This window comes from Miniopterus natalensis, chromosome 20 (genome assembly GCF_054644295.1).
Source record: "Miniopterus natalensis isolate mMinNat1 chromosome 20, mMinNat1.hap1, whole genome shotgun sequence".
Taxonomy (NCBI): domain Eukaryota; kingdom Metazoa; phylum Chordata; class Mammalia; order Chiroptera; family Miniopteridae; genus Miniopterus; species Miniopterus natalensis.
The window spans coordinates 4,616,681-4,638,519 of NC_142100.1; the positions used below are offsets into that span (position 1 = coordinate 4,616,681).

The 21,839-nt window shown below is 41.2% G+C and overlaps 1 protein-coding gene and 1 pseudogene across 1 annotated transcript in view; both read right to left on the reverse strand.

Annotated features, from left to right (window-relative positions):
- The window catches only part of JAM3 (junctional adhesion molecule 3), a 73,045-nt gene extending 51,566 nt beyond the window's left edge, over positions 1–21,479 (reverse strand). Inside the window, exon 1 of the mRNA XM_016217387.2 lies at positions 21,395–21,479. Within this exon, the coding sequence (XP_016072873.1) occupies positions 21,395–21,470 (76 nt within the window). The 5' untranslated portion in view covers positions 21,471–21,479. The remainder of the gene's footprint in view (positions 1–21,394) is intronic.
- On the reverse strand, positions 3,674–8,350 carry LOC107540598 (protein farnesyltransferase/geranylgeranyltransferase type-1 subunit alpha pseudogene; annotated as a pseudogene).
- Positions 21,480–21,839: the final 360 nt, after the last annotated feature.

The window sequence follows — 21,839 nt, forward strand, 5'->3', positions numbered from 1 at the left end:
TCATTTTGTTGTTCCACTTATTTATGCATTCATTTATTGATTTTTGTATGTGCCCTGACTGGAGATCAAACCTGCAACTTTGGCCGATCAGGACAATGCTCTAACCAAACGAGCAACCCAGCCTGGCTGTTAGGATTTTTTTTCTATTACTGCTTCAGTTGCTTTGGTTGCAATGCATCTGTTCAGATTTTGTTTTATCTTGTGTATTGGAAGATGTATGTTTCTAGGAATGTATCCATTTCTCCCAGATTGGTCAACGTATTAGCATATAGTTGTTCATATTACTTTCTTATAATGTTGTATTTCTGTCGTGTCAGTTATTACTTTTCTTTCATTTCTAATTTTATTTTTATTTGGGTCCTCTGTCTTTTCTTCTTAATGGTTCTGGTTAAAGTTTATCAATCTTGTTTATCTTTTCAAAGAACCAACTCTTGGTTTCATTGATCTTTTGTATTTTTTTTTTTAAGACTATTTCATCCACTTCCACTCTGATCCTTATTATTTCCATCCTTCTATTCACTTTAAACTTTCTTTGTTCTTTTTCAAGTTCCTTTAGGTATAAGGTTACATTGTTTGAGATTTTTCTTGTTTCTTGAGAAAGGCCTGTATTGCTATGAATTTCCCTCTTAGCACTGCTTTGTGTCCCATAGACTTTTTTTCACTTTCATTTGCCTCCAGGTATCTTTTGATTTCCTCCTTGATTTCATTGTTAACCCATTAATTGTTTAGGAGCATGTTATTAAGTCTCCATGTGTTTGTGTGTTTTTAAGTTTTTTTCTTGTAATTGATTTCTAGTTTGATACAACTGTGGTTGGAAAAGATGCTTGACATGATTCAATCTTCAATTTATTGAGACTTTTTTGTTTCCTAACATGTGGTCATGCTCCATGTGCACTTGAAAGGAATGTATATTCTGCTTTGGGGTGAAATGCTCTAAAAATGTGAATTACATTCATGTAGTTTAATGTATCCTTTAAGGTCACTGTATCGTTGTTGTTTTTCTCTGGAAGATCTATCCATTGATAAGAATGGGGTGTTAAAATCCCCTACCATGACTGTATTACTGTTTTTTGTTTTGTTTTTAAAGATATCTTAATTGATTTCAGAGAGAGGAAAGGAGAGGGAGGGAGAAAGAGATAGAAACATCAGTGATGAGCGAGTCATTGATTGGCTGCCTCCTGCCCCAACTGGGGATCGAGCCGGCAACCCGGGCATGTGCCCTGACCAGGAATTGAACCCTGAACGCCTGGATCCTTGGTCGATGCTCAACCACTGAGCCATGCCCGGCTGGGCATTACCGTTGATCTCACCCTTGATGTATATTAATATTTGCTTTATATAAGTGATCCTGTGTTGGATGCATAAATATTATCAAGGGTTGCATCCCCTCGTTGGATTGATTCCTTTGTCACTATGAAATATCCTTCTTTGTCTCTTATTATAGGCTTTGTTTTAAAGTCTATTTTTATTTTGTCTGATATGACTATTGCTACCCTATCTTTTTTTTTCATTGCCATTTACATGAAATATCATTTTCTACCCTTTTACTTTCAGTCTGTGTCTCTTTCAATCTGAAGTGGTTCTCTTGTGGACTGCTTATGTATGGGTCTTGTTTTCACATCCATTCAGCTACCCTATGTCCTTTGATTGGAGCATTTAATCCAGTTAACATTTAAAGTGATCATTGATAGGTACATAGTTACTGCCGTTTTATTATTCATATTTATGTTCTATTTTTTCTTTCTTTTTCTAAAAAACTCTCTTTGCCCTAGGTGGTTTCGCTCAGTGGTTAGAGTGTGGGCCAGCAGACTGAAGGGTCCTGAGTCAATTCCAGTCAAGGGAACATACTTTGATAGCAGGCTCAATCCCCAGCCCTGGTTAGAGTGCGTGCAGGTGGCAACCAATCCATGCCTCTCTCTCACATCTGTTTCTCTCCCTTCCACTCTCTCTGTAAAGCAATGGAAAATATCCTCAGGTTCCAAAAAAAGTCACTTTAACATTTCTTGTAATACTGGTTTGGTGGTGGTGAACTCCTTTATAGCTTTTTCTTGTCTGGGAAGGTCTTTATTTATCCTTTCATTTTAAATGATAGCCTTTGCTGCATAGAGTAGTCTTGGTTGTCGGTCCTTGCTTTTCATCACTTTGAAAATTTTGTGCCAATCCCTTCTATTGAGAAATCTGCTGACAGTCTTATGAGAGTTTTCTTTAGGTAACTAACTGCCTTTCTCGTCTCTTTTAATATTCTCTTTGTCTTTAACCTTTGCATCATACGCTTTTCTTTAAATGTTCATGTCATTAAGCTAATGCTTTTGCTTTCATTTTTCAAATATAAAATAAAAGTATTGGCTATGTGTTTTCAGAGCACATTTAACGCCACGGAAATCCTGGTGTGCTTAGGGCGAAGGACTGTATAATTCTCGGTAGGCATCACTGCTCTAAGGCAGGGTTACATGAATTTAAAGATCTACCCAACTGCATATCCACAACCTGTTCTTGGATCAGTTTATCTGAGGAGCAACTATCTACCACTAGAGATACAGCAACCTGAAATTTCGAGAATCACAACTGTTCTATACTAGACAGGCACCTGAAACAGCAGCTGGTTACTCTCCTACTAATCCATGTAGATGAAAACATGCAGAGGCAAAATATAAAAGTAATCTTGAGCTTTCCAGCTGAAATCTGAATGTGAGATTCACATTTCTATAGGCTCAGCCGATGGACTGTGGGGAGGAACTGCCTACTGCCTCTGGGGAAGGCAACACTGGCAGCCTTTCAGATACTTTCCAGCTGAAGGAAGGAGCACAGCATCATGGGTGTTAGGCATTCTGATTCATTTCCCAGTGTTGCATGTGATTCATTTTTGGACCTTGGCAAAGTAATACTGGTTTTAATCCATATCACTTGTTAGTAATTAAAGTACCACCTCTCTCGCATTATTGCCAAAATATCCACATTTCTTTCCTCTTACTCAGTAACCCACTTTAGCTGTGTGAGTTTCAGATCCACAGAATTGATTTCATGGGCACATAAGAGAATTTTGACTGATTATTTGAATTAGCTTATTTGTTAATTAAAATCACATTTGAAGGTTTTGAAAACCTAGTTCACAGAAATCTCCTCCTCTTCTGAATGTTTAGAGAAGTGTTTTAGAGCCAGGTAAACTTGGTTTGAAACTTGTTTCCACTCTTAAGAGGTTGGGAAAGTTAATCTTTCAGAGCCTCGGGTACTTTTTTAAAAATTTGCTATAACCTTACTTACAGACTCTGGTGTTTTAAGAGTTTCTGTGTTAGTTTATTATGAAGAAAAATGAAAAAATTTGGTTGGGTTGGTATTCTTAATTTGATGTGACTTCCTAGTGTCAGATAGAAGCGTTCACTCTAACCTTACTTGGTCTAGCTTTTAAGTCCACTGGTAATATGGAATGGATTTGGAACCTTAGCTGTGAATCTCTAGAGCAGTTGTTTCAGAAGAACAAATATTTAAGTGTTCAACTTACCAGGTGCCGATTCAGACCTGGACAGTACATAAGCAACGTAACATATTCTGACTACCTTACAGGAAATGATGAAAGCTACGGACTCTTTTCTCCAAAAAAGTAGTTTTATGTACACAACATTTTATAGCCTGGCCAGGCGTGGCTCAGCGGTTGAGTGTCGATGTAGGATCCAGACGATCGGGGTTCAATTCCTGGTCAGGGCACATGCCCGGGTGCGGGCTCCATCCCCAGTCAGGGGCGTGCAGGAGGCAGCCGATCAATGACTCTCTCATAATTGATGTTTCTCTCTCTCTCCCTCTCCTTTCCTCTCTCTGAAATCAATAACGACATGTTTTTTTAAAAAACAACAACAAAAAAACATTTTATATACTATTTTGGGGGGTTTACAAACCCCGGAAGATCATTTATGCACCTCAGATTGAGAAATCTGCTTTAGAGCCCAGGATCTTTATAGGGAAAACATCCTTAGAATAAATGTCTTCTGAGATAGATGCTAACTGCATGTAGAGTTCAGGAGTGATATACAAAAGTATTATTTTATTATTCTCTGATTTTTTTCCCATTAATTCTGTTATTAGTAATCCTGACTTTTCTGTTAGACTATTTCATGGGTGATGACTGTTAGTGTCAAACATCTGGTCATATTCTCTATACATTTCCAATTTAAACAATTCTGCACATAGGTCAGCAAGTGAAGACTTTGATTTAAATGGTAAAGTATGTATACATTTTAGAGAAGCTTAATTCTATTAATTTCACAGTGTCATCATGTTAGTACAGTGTTAGTACAGCTCCAGATGTGAGAGTTAAGCTATATGAAAAACAGAATGAAATGCTGAGATCAAGTTTTTGCATGAAATTCTCTTCCATCTAACTGGTGTCTGTTTATACAGCAGGTCTTTCTCTGTCTCCTTTTTTCCTTTCCTTTAACCAATTGTGATGAAAAAATAGGCCTAAAAGGATGTTTCTGAACATTGGACAAGAGATTTGGATTTCATGGAAGCCAGAACAAATACTTTCTTCTACTAGTACCACATGAATTAATATCCCACATGCTGTGCGCAAATTACAGCAAACTATTCCTCAGTGAGTTCAGTCAGGTTACTTTGAGGATGAGTATATTTTCGTGTTTTGTTCTCTTAAGTTCACAGATTTAACTTTCTGTGCTCTTCTAGGCAAGTACATTTTCTATGTGTGGAGCAGACAAACTTAAAACTTTGATTGCCTCTCTTATGTATAAGCAGCACCTTTTAGCTCACATTTTTTAAAGCTACTTCTAATGGAACCTTGAGGAAGAGAATTCAGCTGCGGTTTGGAGGCTTTGATTTTAAGCCTCATGACTCACCGTTTTCTACACCTCATCTACAGTGGGATAACGATGGGACTGCCTGATTGCAAAGCCGTAGTTTCCGGTGCAAACTGCTGCCTCGCCTACAGGGGAAGAGATCCCTGGGCTGGGTGGTGGGGTTACAGAGATAAGGCATGTCTTTACGTGTCCACACCCACAGGGGAGTTGCATTCTAAAGAAATGTTGCCTTTCCTTTTCTTTCACAAGATTATAGCTGTGCACTAAGGAGAAAACTGACCAAAGACTTTAATTGATTCACTTTTTATTGAGAAATCACAAGATCTGGAGCCCGGTTTTTGGCTCTGAAAACTGTTTCATTGCTGTCTTCTGAATAGTTCTTGTAACTGCCACTTCTTATTACCATGGTCCATCCACCCCAAATGAAGACCTCGTCTTCCTCTCCATTCCTACTCAATCCCTAACCTCCAGCCTAAGCACTTCTCTGTAAAGCCTTTTTTAAATCTCTAGCCTGGAGTGATCTCTTCCTCTTCTAGGTTCCTATTTATCAGAAGAGCATAAGCTAGACTGAGGCTTGAGCTAAACTCTGCTGTGACTTGTCAAAGTCCATTTCCTTATCTAGAGAGTAGTAATAATGTACAGCTGTGTACGGCTGTTTAGTAAACCAGTGACTATATATAAAGCTCTCAGAGAAGTATTTAAATAAATGGTAACAAAAATAACACTAATACAATAAAGTGAAAATACATAATTCATGTAAAGTACATGCCACAGGGCCTGGCATGGATAGTAACAAGGCCGCAGCGCTAGGTGTACTTTTCATCAGCGAGCAGTAGAGATGTATTGTTACTACCACCTGTTGCTGCTGCTGCTGCCATTACTACCTGACTACTATTCATTCCATCTGCAATTCGGAGGCAAATTTAAAGTAAAGCTTATCAAGCTTAGGCTTTTGGACTTCTCACTTACAGAGACCCCTTCCCACGCCCTGGATTTCATTCTATTAATGTGTCCTCAAATTTGACCGTTATTAGATGCCTCAGCTACAATCAGTTACAACTGGTCTCGTCTTCCAGCCTGCCTTCCCCTGTCACACCTGTCCTTATGTTGGGCAGCAATGTAACGGCCACAGGCATTTTTCCTAACCTCAGAGAGTTGATCTGGGAATGCATTCAGTTCTGATTGAGTGGGGTTGTTATGTGGCCCACAGTCACAGCCACGTAAGTAGCTGTTATTGCAAGCCATCTAGGTGTAGGAATGGCTTCCAGGAATATTCGATCCTGCTGTCTAACTTACGAGGATTGTGACATGATGTCCTGGGACCTACTGTGAATGTCACTACTTTTAAGCCCCTGTGATGCCACTGAAATGAGGATGGGGATTGAAAAAGCAGGTAATGGGGGTTTTTTTGTGTATGTTAAAGTTCAAGATTAGTCACTCTACAAGAAAATTTGAAAAGCCCTGAAATCCTGCAGCTTAAATGTGAAAGAAATTTTAGATAGAGCTTTGTCCAAATTTAACAATTATTAACACTTTGTATGATTTGCCAATAATGAATATTTCATTTTTCTATATTACCAATAATGAATAGTGAAATATGAAGTGAAAAGAAACTTTCCTAAACTATTAATATTAATATGAAAATTTATTAACCATGCCAAAGGAAAGTCTTAATTATTCTGTTATTTCCATAGACAATATTACAAAATCATTGGCATATGATGAGGTGATCACAAATCCTAAAACATGTAGGAGAGATTATAGGGTACTAAAGGGTTAATAAAAATATTGTTATTTTTCTAGATTTTGTGATATTTTTGTTGCCAGCTTTTTAACTCTATATTTTTTGGTGATTTCTGTTCTCATTCTTAATAAATACTCACTTTGTACCTAATTTTTTGTTTATTTTTATTTTTTTAATTTTTATTTATTTATTTTGTTCTAGGATACATCTATAATTTTATTACAAAACCGTTCTTTTGGCATTAGTTGGTTGCAGTGATACCAGGATACTGTGAGTGTGGCATAGCAGCTCTGAGTAACAGTTGCATTCTTTGCTTCCTAAACAGAAATTTACCTCACCTCCGTGACATATAAGCAACCTGCAGTCATTAATGCTGCAAATCCTGATGCATATACCATTTAGGGAGGAGTTGATGCTAAGGGATTAAAGTAAATGTTGATAAGACCACAAAATTTCCTTTATGGGACTTTGTTTCTTCTCCCTCCCCCGAAATTACTTTGCTATAAAAGAATCAAATTACTTAGAGCTAGTCCGCATGGCAGCAGCACCCAAGGAACATCATACTTAATTCTGTTAAAAGCAATACCTGTGCAAAGCATGTTTTAGGCCACAGGCCAAAGGAATGACCGTTCAAGTTTTAAACTCCTGCATTAGATTCTCTTAAAAAAATAAAAGCATTCTATCAAATTCTTCTAGATGGTGTTATTGCTGTACATTTGTTGGTGGGTCGCTTTCTGTGCTGTGTTTGCTTTGAAGGGATCTTCCAATATATCTCCAATACTCCTTTCTTATAGTGTCCTTTTCTTTAGCTAGGATTTCACATAACTCTAGTGCTTTGTTAAGAATGTCCTTCTTGTTGTCACATTGGTTGTCCAGTATATCTTCATAGATGTTCACAAGAAAAGCAATTAGGTAAGGGGAACTGTGACTTGGTTGCAAATCAAGTAATTGATTTAATAGATTGGGATATTTGGAAAGTCCACAATTCTGAAAAATCCCTTTCAAATAGTTCCATGTGGTACTAGTCTGATCATTTCCAGAGTGTACTGGACTTCTCTTTCCAATATAGCACGATCGTTGTAGCCAGTGGTGTTAGAAATTACAACATATCTTTGGTTCCAGACAGAATTATTTCTCACATCCTCTTTAAGAAGTTGGTCTACATACTGCAGCTCATTGTCCCAAAATTTAAATTCCTCAACAACCCACTGTCCATGTTGCCAGGCATGATAATTCTTAGCATCCTGATTGAGAATATCAGCGATAAAACTCAAGCTACTGAGATGGATCTTTTAGCCATTCTACTAATACTCACCTATGATGCCAAACTGGACAGTTTTGGACTGTTCTTCAATTACTGCAGTGTAGTTCATTTCCTCATGCAGATCCTTTTGAAGTGACTTTAAGAGAACTCTCCGGAAATGCCACACTGTATAATTGGCTGCATTTAACTCAATAGCATCTCTGCTTAGTTTAAAAGCTCATTCACTTCTTTCATCACGCTGCAGAACAGCCCGGAAATAATCATAAACATCTCTAAATTTTTCACTGTAAATGACCTGGACCACCGGATTGGGGCCATCATTCTGGGGCACTGGATCTATACCGGCCCATTCTGCTCTGTCTCTGTACAGAACATAGGTGGGTGATCCAGGCTCAGGAACCCGCCGTCCATAGGGGATGCCCCCGCTTCTCCGGCCTCGGTCGCCATCACTTCTTGCTGAGGCTGGGGCGGTGGCGGCTAGGGCTGACCGGGCTCGCTGCCCTGTGTGGCCTCCCTGACCCTCTCAGGAGCCGCCATCTCGCCCGGTCCACAGCGGAGTTGGTGGCGGAGGCCCCTGTATTTGTTTTTTTAACGAGGCCTGAAAATGTATCTGCTTCAGGCCCCACAAAACTTGATCAGTCTTCCTTGAACCTTGCCCCTTGGTGTTATACTGACCGACTAATTTAAATCAGTAATGACAAAGTTTTTCCTATGTGTGTCTTAACTCTTCAAATAGTTTGTGGCTGAGGGTAGAAACCTTGTCTTATGCCTGGCATAAAGTTTGGGATGTAACAGTTACACAGATACTTGCTGGCAAGACAGCAGTGCACCATCAGGTTAGTGTTCATTCTCTGGTTGTGGTTTGGGGCAAGAGGCAGGGGCTCCCTCACTAGCTACATTAGATGGGGGCTGACAAGTACTTCTGTTCAAATGTATTGCAGCTGTGACAGCTGAGAAACCATGGTCTAATTAGTATGGTTCCGAAATTTGATTTTAAAATAGCTGAGTCAGAAGACACGGTTTCCACTCTGATCCTGATGTTTTTGAGTTTTGAGGCTGTAACTGTCCCCTAATATATCTGAGCCCTATTCTCTTAAAGAGATGAGATTATAATGTGCATTTTACAGGATCAACATGTGGATCAAATCAGATCCTGCGTGAAAGTGTAAATTACAGAACGCTATACAAACAAACTGTTGCCATTCTCCACTTTGCTATACTCCCTCTGGGTTCCAGAGTTTCAGGAGTCTCTGGTTCTCTAAAACTTGAGGTTATAATACTGAGAGGAATTTTCTCATATTAAAGCTTCTATGATGGTTTATTTTAATGAGATGGCAAGTTTTCAATTTTTTAAAAATATGTGGGGAAAATATTTCATCCAAAGTACTAGTGTCCAGAATTTCTCCAAAAACACAAAAATCAAGTCTTAAGTTTCAAGAGTAAAAAAAAAAAAAAAATTCTCCTTGGCATTCTTGGATTTAAATAGTGGTTCAGTTATATTTGTAGAAAAGATTAGACATCTTAAGCCTGGGGGGAATTTTTGTGCCTGAACTAGCAAACTTTGAATAATAAAAAGTTGCAGTGGAAATTCCAGCCTATCTTTAAGTGAAGGAGCTGCCAACATAAATCTGTGAGTTTATACTAAAAATAAACGTCTTAGTAGATAAATAGCTATTAAGAATGGATGAGTCCAGGACAAGAAAGTGCCATATGAAAACACAGGCCTCCCAAGTTCCACTGGGTGTTTCCACCTGAAAGTTTAGTACTACCATTTCCCAAACAGTGAAATGGAGTGACAGGGCATATTTTTTTTTTTCTTTTGCATATAAGGAGAAAGTACGGGAGAGTCTGAAAGAAAAGGAAAATGCTCTATAACTCAACAAATAAAATGCCTCTGTCTAAGAACAGAGTATTTCTCAAAAAATGCTGAAATAAACCAATGTTGAGCATTAAACTCCACCTTATGGGCATTAAGTTCTGGCCTTCCAGCTCTCTCTCATAGGTTATATTCATACTCATTTCAAAGTTAGTTGAAAGTTGAAAGTCTGCAGGTATTAATTTCTGGTCAGAAGGCAGAGGCACCCAGAGGAGACAACAACTTGGACTCTGTCTTGTTACGGATGCAGCTGGATAAACGCCTTTAAACGCCGTGCGTGTTGGATGTCTCTGGAAGAGGCACTGTAAGCCAATCTACTTTCTCGACAACTGGACTGAATGCCAGCAGACAAGGGTTAAACCACTGACTTACAGTACAACTTTAGCAAGTCATCTCATCCTTCTGTGTTATGTTTTCTACCCATACAGGTAATATTTACTCCTCTCAACTCATACAGACATATTGAATCTTAGAGCCGAAAGATACTATAAGACAGGTTCCCCAACCTTGGCACTGTTGGCATTTCAGGCTATATAATCCTTGGTTATGGGGGCTTTCTTATGCATTGTAGGGTGTTTAGTAGCATCGTTGGCCTCTAAATGCCAGTAGCAACGCCTTGAGTTATGACAACCAAATGTCACTCGGCCTTTCCAAATGTGCTGTGTAGCAAGGTCTCCCCCAGCTGAGAACCACAGCTGAAAGAGATTATTCACAATGGGGCAGCTGAGATTCAGTAACCCAATTCAGATCACATACATATTAAGTGGGAGAGGTGAAACTAGAGCCCAACTTTATTAATACACTCCCAACCCAATCCTCCAGTTTCCCCTTTAAATTAATTCTGAGTTTCATACCATATCAAAAGCAGTGGCGTACATTTAAAATTCTGACACCAAAACAAAAATTGACAAGTCTTCTACATTTACCAATGATGCATTATTGCCCACTCGCTTCCACTCCACCACCTCCACTTTAAAAATGCTTGATGCCCGGCCGGGTGTCGCTCAGCAGTTGAGAGTTGACCTACGATCCAGGCGATAGGGGCTTGATTCCCAATCAGGGCACATGCCCGGGTTGTGGGCTCGATCCCCAGTATGGGGCGCACAGGAGGCAGCCGATCAGTGACTCATCATTGATGTTTCTATCTCTCTCTCTCCCTCTCATTTCCTCTCTCTGAAATCAATAAAGATATATATATTTTTTAAATGCTTGAGTAGCACTTCTTAAATGTAACTGAAATGGATTCTCTGGAAAGTCTCAATCTACATTATAAATCATACAGGTAGGTTTAAATTGGATGTGATGTGTGAGGTACAGGCATGCCTCAGAAATACTGTGGTTTCAATTATAGACCACTGTAATAAAGCGAGTATTTCAATGAAGTGAGTCATACTCTTGCTGGTTAAGGGTCTTGCCTTCAGTTTGTAAAAAAAGGCAACATTGTCTGGCAGGTGAGGCTCAGTGGTTGAGTGTCGACCTATGAACCAAGAGGTCACTGGTTCAATTCCCAGTCAGGGCACATGCCAAGATTGTGGGCTCGACCCCCAATAGGGGGCGTCTAGGAGCCAGCCAATCAATGTTTCTCCCCTTCCTCTCTCTCTAAAATCAATAAAAACATATTTTAAAAAAAACACCACAGATCAATGGAACAGAATACAGAGCCCAGAAATAAACTCATGCCTATATGGTCAATTAATCTAATGTAATGAGGTAAAGACAGCCTATTCAAATGTGATGCTGGGAAAATTGAACAGATACATACAAAGAAAATAAAACTAGACCACCTTCTTACACCATATACTAGAATAAACTGACAATGGATTAAAGACCTAAATGTAAGACTCAAAACCATAAAACTCCGAAAAATATATGAAGTAAACTCTGACATTGCTCATAGTAATATTTTTTTCTGATATATCTCCTAGGGCAAGGGAAACAAAACAAAAATTTTAAACATGGGTCTACATCAAACTAAATAGTTTTTGCACAGCAAAGGAAACCATCAACAAGACAAAAAGACAACCTACCGATTGGGACAAGATATTCACCATTGATACATACACGATAAAAGGAGTTAATATCCAAACTTTATAAGGAACCCATACAGCTTAACACCAAAAACACCAAACAAGCCAATTAAAAAATGAGCAGAGGACCTGAATAGGCACTTCTCCAAAGAGGACATACAGAAGGCCGAGAGACATATGAAAAGATGTTCAACATCAGTAATCATCAGGGAGATGCAAATTAAATCCACAATGAGATAATCACCTCACACCTGTCATATGGTTGTCAAGAATAAATCAACAAACAAGTGTTGGCGAGGGTGTGGAGAAAAGGGAATGCTCGGGCACTGCTGGTGGGAATGCAAACTGGTGCAGCTACTATGGAAAATAGTATGGAGGTTCCTCAAAATATCAAAAATAGAACTCCTTATGACCCAGCAGTTCCATGTTTCTCTCTCATCGATGTTTCTCTCTCTATCCCTCTCCCTTTCTCTCTCTGTAAAATCAATAAAAACATATTTTTTTTAAAAAGAACGAACTCTTGCCATTTGCAGCAACACCATGGACCTCCAGGGTATTATGCTGCGTGAAATACGTTAGAGAGCCCGGCCAGGCGTGGCTCAGCGGTTGAGTATCCAGGCGATCGGGGTTCGATTCCCAGTCAGGGCACATGCCCGGGTTACAGGCTCCATTCCCAGTTGGGGGCGTGCAGGAGGCAGCTGATCAATGATTCTCTCATCATTGATGTTTCTATCTCTCTCTCCCTCTCCTTTCCTCTCTCTGAGATCAATAAAGATATATTAAAAAAAAGAAATTAGATAAAGACAAATGACATATGATTTCACTTATATGTGGACTCTAAAGAAAATAAATGAACAAACAAAACAGGAACAGACTCATAGATACAGAGAACAGACTGATGGTTGCCAGGTGGGAGGGGGCTTAGGAAGTGAAAAGAGGTGAAGGAATTAAGAAGTACGAATTGGTAGTTACAAAATAGTCATGGGGATGTAAAGTACAGCATAGGGAATATCGCCAATAGTATTTATTTAAAAGATTTTTTAATTGATTTTTAGAGAGAGAGAAAGGGAGAGGTAGAGAGAGAGAAAAATCGATGTGAGAGTGAAACATCAATCCGACCAGGAATCGAACCAGCAACCCTTCAGTGCTCAGGAAGATGCCCAACTAACTGAGCCACACCAGCCAGGGCCTTGCCAAATGTATTGTAATAACTATGTATTGTGCCAGGTGAGTACTAGACTTATCACTTCATCAATTATATGTCTAACCACCATGCTGTACACCCGAAACTAATATAAAATAATACTGTATGTCAAGTGTAATTGAAAAAGAAAAAAAGGCAAAGAAAGGTATGTGACTCTTACGTTAATCAAAAGGGGGAAAAGGCTGCCCTGGCCAGCTAGCTCAGCTGGTTAGAGCATCGTACCTATATGCCAAGGTTGCAGGTTGGATCCTTCACCAGGGCACGTAAAAGGAACAACCAACAAATGCATAAATGAGTAGAACAACAAAGTGATGTTTCTTTCTAAAAAACCAGTAAGTAAAATTTTTTTCAAAAAGGAGGAGGCAGAGGTTGAATAAAGCTGAGTTTCCTGTTTCCAGCTGGGTAGTGGATTTGATACTAAAAGGCCTTTATATTCCAGCAACAAGATTCTTCATACATCACAGTTTTTAATGTATTTCTAGGCTCACAGGAAGTGGAAGAATCCTTAAAAGAACAAATAAAATATCTGTGGGCTGAAACCAGAAAGTAATGAAATGAGTGGGGTGTGACTCTGAGGGCAATACTTCAGGGGGTAGACTGTGCCCTTGGCCAGCAGCAGGAAGGCAGAGCAGCTGAGCCTGAGATTTTCAAACAATGCCACCCAGTAGAAGCATACTCTCTCACAAGAAGCTTCCTGGGGTCAGGCTCAGATTTGTACAGATTGAGATCAACCAAATATCACTTTACAAGTGAAGAAAAACAAACCACCATAAGTAAGTCATAAGAAACAACAAACATTAGATTTAGATGCCAAGACGTTCAGATACTTGAAGAATGAGATGCATAATATAAAACATTTGTACGTGAAATGTTTTTTTAAAAGAGGAATAAAAAAATGAGCAAGCAAAAGAAACCAGATTATAAAAAGAACAAAGTAAAATTTTAGAAATGAACAATATAATTGGTTAAAAGAACTCTATGCGTTGATTAAATGACAGAATAAATATAGCTGGAAAAAGAAATAACTATAAAGCAAAGCTAAATAAATAACCCAAAACAGCACAAAGAAGAAGAATATGAAATTATGACAAAAAGGTTAACTGTCTTGGAAGACGGAATGACTGAATAGATCTTAGCAGAGTCCCAGAAGAAAATAATTAAGAAAATAGAAGCTAGGTAGTGTGTGATCTGATAACACTTGAGAATTCTTGCAAAAGATATGAACTCACAGGTACACAAAGTACAACATATTAACAAGTAGAATCATTAAAAAGAAATCCACCCTCCTCACCCTCTAGCAACATTTCAGAAGCCAAAGACAAAGGAAAACTGTAAAGCAGCTGAGGGGAAAGACTAATGCTATGACTGACTGCAAGACTACAAGACTGCAATAGGAATAATGGAAACCAGGCTACATGGACCAGGCTATAAGACAAAATAACTGTCAACCTAAAATTATACATCCAGTAAATCTATATTTTAAGAACAAAATTAAAACAAATATATTTTCAAATATAAATAAAAATGAATTCAACATCAACAGAGCTATCCTAAACGAAGTGACCTTAAACTATTCTAGCAGCTTCCTAATAGACCTGCCCTCTCCAGTCTCCTTGAATATCAGAGTAATACTTCTAAAATCATTTTGATCAGAACACTTCCCTGCTTCAAACTGCCAAATAAATTTCTAGAGCCTACACAATAAGGTCCCAATTTCTTAGCCTGGCATTGAAAGCGCTTTACAATCTAGTTACTCTTTAATGTTCTCTTTAATGGACAATTTGGCTCCTAAATCTATTAGCTATGACCTTGGGCTAGGTAATTAACCTCTGCATCAACTGCAAAATGAAATCTATAAAAACTGACTGTTGAGATCAATGAATGCAGCCCAGGTAAAGCTATCAGCACAATGCCTGACACATAGTTTTCAATAAACGGTAGTTGTTAATATTTTTATCATTATAATAACTCATTCGTCCCAAAATACAACATATGTATTTCCAATTGCATACCTTTGCTCCACTTAATTGTCCCTTAGCACGTACCTCCGTTATCCCAAATCTGCACAATATAAATCAAAATTATCCCTGAACATCCACTCCTTGAAATTCTCCTCCCCCAGGCCAGCCCAGAGCAAGTGCTCCCACTTCTAAAGACAGAAAACCCTAAATGCTACTCTGTTACTTAAATTGCATGTTCCTTCTGGTATGGAAAAGAGCTTATCTTACATTTCCCAGTTTTGCCAGGGGAATGCTTTGCTGCCATGAAAATGGAGATAGACTGCCAGATAAACAGGATTCACTGATTAAGTTCCAGCACCCTGACAGAGATACCTTAGAGGAAAAAACACGGCCAAAAAAAAAAAGGCAGCTGTTTTAGGATCTGCGGCATTCTTGTTTTGTAATCCTCCTGACAGCTGCACTTCATTCTAAAGACATTAAATATTTTCCTTAGAGAAAGATATCCAACAAGGAAGTCTGTGGTGGGCAGGAAGAATTGATAAGGGCACATCAGTTGAGAGCTCACTTCAGGAAACATCTTTCAGCGTCTACTTTCCACGGAAGTCGGTTTATCTGGCATCCTCTCACCCAAGACGAGGAGAGCAGGCCCTCCCGGCGCTCCTGGCCAGCGCAGAGCAGGCATTCAATAAACCTTGGCTGAAACTAAGCCACTGCTCAGATGATTTTATTCGTTCAAAAAGGGGGGGGGGGGGGGGAGCACAGGAATCACTGAGCCTATTATCTGTTTCTATCTCAAACCCATTTCACGTACACTACTGACATAAGTTTATAACTTGAAATGTGAACTTTTTTTTTGTTAGGGTTAAGAACAAATATAATGCTTTAAAAAAAAAGTTTTAGAGTTCTGTTTTCAAACATGCTAGTAGTTTAGTTCTCTTTAGTTGCTTTGTATTTGAAAAGCTTTTAAATTTATTTAGATCTTGCTCCATTTACAATCCATTGTTAGGATGTATGTAGTAAATAAAGCTTTTTTTAAAGCAATTTCAAAAAGGCGGAGGGGGCAGGAAGAGTGGGGAGACAAGTGCCCTTAGTTTTCCAGTTAAACATTAAGGAGCTAGAAAAAGGCACAATCCACATGCTATCGCAGTAAACTAAGCAACGTTTTCACATTTTAGAAGAAAATCCTTACCAGTGTCAAATTTAAAAATCCACTACTTATATCTATTGGATGCCAGAACAAAATGTATTTATTTTCATAATACAAAAACATCCTCATTAAACAAAATTTCCAAAAAAGACAAATGCATTGCCCAGGAAAACAGAAAAGTAGAAAACAATCAGCCGTAAGATGTACCTATCAATATTTTGATTCATTTTTTTCCAGGTTTTTCCCCCAAGCATAGATGTTTTGTGTAATTGTGACCATTTGGTATATACTAATCATACCTGCAGCTTGTGCCACTTAAATTAGAACATAAGCATTTCCCCATGCTCTTCTTCTTAACCTTGTATAACTGCACAGAGAAGATGGTAGAAAGATTTTTAAATTAAACCAAGTAAAGAAATATTTGCCATTTTTTTTCTTCCACAGAAACTACTGTAGTAAAACCTAAGAATTTCCAAAAGTTTCTGGGCCACTGGAACTAAGACATTAAAAATGCCTAGACACATAGGCAGTGTTTAAGAAATGTTAACTGAGTTTCAAGTGACAAAGAAAACATTTACTATAATCACCTCTGAAAAGATACAAAAGATATTAAATTCAGCCTGTTCTGAACAAATTTTTAACATCACTGACAAGATAAAATGCATTTACACCCAACAACTGAAGCCCAACATAATACAGAATGCACTCATCCTGGCTCCTCAAGGGCTGGGGATTCTTTATTCATTTTGCACCCCTAGCCTGAAGAACAGTGCCTGGCACATTACAGACACTCAATAAGCATCTGTTGCACTGAACTGAACTACAGACTAAGAGTTACGCTTAGAGACTAAGGGGAAAGATCACTGGGGGCTGAGGCACAGCAGGCAGCATGGATATGGCAGATTTTGATTTTGCCGATAATTGGAAGAAGGCTGAACCACAGAAGCCCCGGGATACTCTGAAAATGGAAGGTGATATAAAAAAAAGTTTGGCCCAGCCAGTGCGGCTCAGCGACTGAGCATCAACCTATGATCTAGGAGATCGAGGTTCCAATCCCTATCAGGGAACATGCCTGGGTTTCCAGCTTAATCCCTAGCAGGGGGCAGCCGACTGATGACTCTCTCATCAGTGATGTTTCTCTCTCCCTCTCTCTGAAATCAATAAAGATACATTTTTTAAAAAGTTTGCATACTTCTAATTTATTAAAAACGTTGATGTTTCTACACAACCAGCACTGACACCCCAGCTGTACATGTTAACTACTCATGGGAAATATGTAACACATAATAGATATTACTTAAAACAAAGAAGACACACCAACACAAAATACTTGGAGCAGTCCTTGTCATCAAAACAAGTACATATTCTCAGAAAGCGTTCTGTGTGAAATGGCAAGTGGCAGAAGCAGTAATTACGGCTTTAGATATCAATACGGAGCGCCGCAGTGGATACTGTCCTTGCTAAACTAAGCGCAAAAGAATGTGCTTACCAAAACCTTCTTTCAGGTCTCTATACTCCAGTGAGGCTGTTTGCATATACTGTTAGCTTCAGAGGGTAGAAACAGGTCTGAAATCTGCATGCAGTCCTAACAGCGTCATATTCACACCACCTGATTACAAACATATCTTAAAAAAGAGAGTCCAGCGGGAAGAGATTAATCAAAGAACTTATTTGCATATATGCATAGCCCACGGACACAGACGATAAACAGGTGGCCTGGTTTGCTGTGGGAGCCAGGTGGAGATGGGCAAAGGGGGGGAAATGGGGGACATCTGTAACACCCTCAACAAAATAAATTTTTTTAAAAAGAGAGTGAATCCAACTTCATGACTAGGGTACCATTCAGCAGACTCCATACATCCTAACTTCATTCACATACATATTTTCCTTTCTTTTACCCCACTTGTGCTTTGAAAAAATTCAAAGAATTTATAGAGAAGGAATTTACTAATATCACATCTCTAACAGCTGCTAGCTAGATGTACTAAATGCATAGCTTCTTCAGTTACACTATTTGGCCATTTTAGAAAGTGTGCTTAATATAAATCTGGTTTCCTGCTAAAGAACTGACTTAAGCCTACCCTGGTGGGCTGCCTTTAGAGCAAGCTGCAGAGAGCCTTGGAGTTGGGTGTACGGTAATTCTACCGGGATGTAACACTGAAATTTCTGATGATTGTTTCTAACAGTTATCCATTCAGTCTCCCTAGCCTGAAGCACTGAAGAACAAATGCCTATCAATCAAGAAGTGATCCGGGAGTGAACAGCTGATTTGAGGCACTGCAGGCGTCAGGGCAGGTGCTCCTTGTTTTTCTAAAACAGGCACACCTTCCAATCACAATTACACCTGTTAGATGATTTTATTTATTTATTTATTTATTTTTTTATATATCTTTATTGATTTCAGGGAGAGGGCAGCAGAGGGAGAGATAGAAACACCAATGATGAGAGGGTCATTGGGGATCGAGCCCGCAACCCGGGCATGTGCCCTGACCGGGAATCGAACCTTGATCTCCTGGATCCTAGGTCGACGCTCAACCGCTGAGCTACGCCCGGCCGGGCCTGTTAGATGATTTTAAAAAACATAAAATAGGGTTGTTGTTTTTAATGTTTCAAAAGTCCAAACGAATGCAAATAGGAAATTGAGAACTTTTTTTTTTTTTTCAAAGATATCCTGGAAGTTTTGATTTTCAAATTTTGTTAGGCTTCAGCACACTGTCTTATCCCAAGAATACAAACTGTCACTATTTTAATTCTAAATGAAGCACTTCTCTCTAGGACATCAAAAGTTTCGGAAGCCCAACAGTAGTAATCATTTTAAAACGACATGTGGCAGGACATTTGTAAACTGGAATTGCACCTGTCACCAATTCAACAAAAGAATATTTTATATACAAACCACATAGCTTTGAACAATTGACAATTTGGTTAAACTGATCCATAATAAGAACTCCACTGTCAAATGGAATACTACAAGTAACCAAAAATTAGATTAACACCAATGGTTGAAGATTTCCAAATTAAATCACCCTTAGCAAGTTACAGAACCTCTCTGTACTTCTGTGTCTTCATCCCCAAAATGGGAAAATGATAGTAACAAGCCCTTAGAGTGGTTATCAATATTAAGTGAATTATACATGTTAAATTCTTGTAATAGAGCCTGGCAAAAGGAAATGAATAAAGAATGTATTACATTGGGAACCAACATTTTTAAAACAGAATACTGAAAAGCAATAGCAATTAAAAAGAGTAAATGAATAATAAAAAGACACAGCTGTTATGACCTGTGGATGGGATGAATGAGGTTTTCAAGCTATTACAAGTATATTTATAGTATAAACAAAATAATGGAAAAAGAGCTCCCTGCTAAAAGCAAATAAATAAATAACGTCCTACCACCCTGATTCTTTGTCATGGGTCCTATTTTACAAAATTTTATTCTTTTTCCATGCTCTCCAGGTAAATCTCAGCCCTTAATATTTATCAAGAAAGCCACAAAACGAGCTCCTCCAGGAGAGCTAAGTAAGAGATTATGGGTATCTTCCAGTTTTATTAACAAACCACCGAGTTCAAACTCATTCCTGGAATAAATTGCCAAATGTTCCCGCAATAAAAACTGCAAACTTTCATGTGAACAGACCTCAGCAACAATAGGGAGTTGTTCCCGTCTCTGAATAGGACAGTGTCATTGTGACCAACAAAGCTGGGTGCTGGGCATTCCTGACACCCTTGTCCCCTGGCTAGCCCTTGACCACTTAGATCGTTCAACCACATATGTTTCTGGAAATTACTTTCAGGCAAAGTATATGGTCAATGTGTATACCCTGAATCTCGCCCTTCATCACAGAGCCCTGTTTTCAAAGCTCCTGTCCCAGACCACTTTTTACTGCCACCATGATGGACACTGCACGAGAATGACCATCAAACACAGGAGTGCTTTGTTTCCCTCGCCCTTCCACCCCCACTCCCAAACAGGCGCTTCGTGTTTTAATTTGTATACTCTGCAAAACATCACGGGATGGCAACGGCAAATAAGCCAAACAAAGAAATGCCCTAAGAAACTGAAGGGCCATCAGGGAAGGAAGAGTGGGGTCCGGCTTCAGGTCAGCATGGGCTCGGGTCTTCGCCACCTACTTGGAGCGAGGCTTTGAAGAGACACCTGACTTAGGTCTTCGTTTTCTTATCTGAAAGCCGGTTAGTAAAGCCCAGCTCACAAAGTTGCTGGAGAGACTAAGTAAGATACTGACTTCCAAGTGCCCCGTGTAGGACGTGCTCACTCATGAGAAACTATTTCAGTCCTTCTGTCCAACTGTCCCGGGACACGCGAGTCTAATGGGAACTTCAGACAGTGGAAAAGTCAAGTCAAAACTCCCAAGTGTGTCGCTGCGTCCGGATCGGAGGCCCAGACGCGCTACTTCGGGGTCAGGGTCCGCGGGGCCTCCGCGCTCGGGCTGGAGACGAAAAGTGGGGGGAGGGATCTGAGCCGCTTTACTCGCACGGAGGGGAAGCTGGGTTTGCCCAGCTGAGTCCCTTTGTTTACAGCAAGGGACAAGTGATCCCCAGAGAGCCGTGACGAAGAGGCTGGACAGGCGACGGGCTGTGCGTCGCGGACCCGCCAGCAGGCCGCTCGCTCCGGGTCCCCCAGCGAGTCCCCGCGCCCGCGGCCATCCCGGGCCCCCAGCGACTCCCCGCGCCCACCCCGGGTCCCCAGCGACTCCCCGCGCCCACCCCGGGTCCCCAGCGAGTCCCCGCGCCCATCCCGGGTCCCCCAGCGACTCCCCGCGCCCATCCCGGGTCCCCCAGCGAGTCCCCAGCGAGTCCCCGCGCCCATCCCGGGCCCCCCAGCGACTCCCCGCGCCCGCGGCCATGCCGGGTCCCCCAGCGAGTCCCCGCGCCCATCCCGGGTCCCCCAGCGAGTCCCCGCGCCCATCCCGGGTCTCCCAGCGAGTCCCCGCGCCCGCGGCCATCCCGGGCCCCCAGCGACTCCCCGCGCCCACCCCGGGTCCCCAGCGACTCCCCGCGCCCACCCCGGGTCCCCCAGCGAGTCCCCAGCGACTCCCCGCGCCCACCCCGGGTCCCCCAGCAGGTTCCCGCGCCCCGAGCTGCCGCTGTCTTTCCAGAGGCGCTGCCCCTGCCCGGGTCGGGCCCACCCCGCAGCCAGCTGCCCGGACCGCGCCAGCAGCCCCGGGTCCGAGCCTCTCCCCGGACCCAGCGCCCCTGCGGCCGAGAACCCGGAGCCCGCGGCGCCCCCGGAGCCCCCGGAGCCCGCGGCGCCCGCGGAGCCCGGGCCGGGACCGCTATTCCCGCCTGGCCGGGACGCCGCCGCCGCCCCCCGGCCGCCTCGCCCAAAGGCAGAGGCTCCCACTCACCCCTGAGGAGCAGCAGCAGCAGGAAGTCGGGCAGCCGCACGCAGAGCCGCGGCCCCCGCCGCCGCCTCAGCGCCATGTCGGCAGAAACTGAGCGGCCGCGAGTGTGCGGCGCGGCCAGGCTTCCCCGCGCGCATGCGCCCAGCCGCCCGGACCCCGCTCCCACCCCAAGTTACCATAGCGACCACCCGGCCCGGCCGTGCCGTCACCATGGTGACAAAGGAAGCTGAAGTCTGGTTTCTATGGATGCAGGGATGCTCTGGACCTGGGCCTACAGGGTCTGTTTCAGTGGCTTGGGTGCGAGGAGGTAAAGAAGGGTGTTCAAGAGTAAGGTGGAGTAAATTTTCATAACTTTAAAGTTAATATATCACTACAGATCGGAGAAGGAACGCTTGGTTACAAACTGGAAAATGAAGTGGTTCTTATTTTACACATAAGGATGCAACCC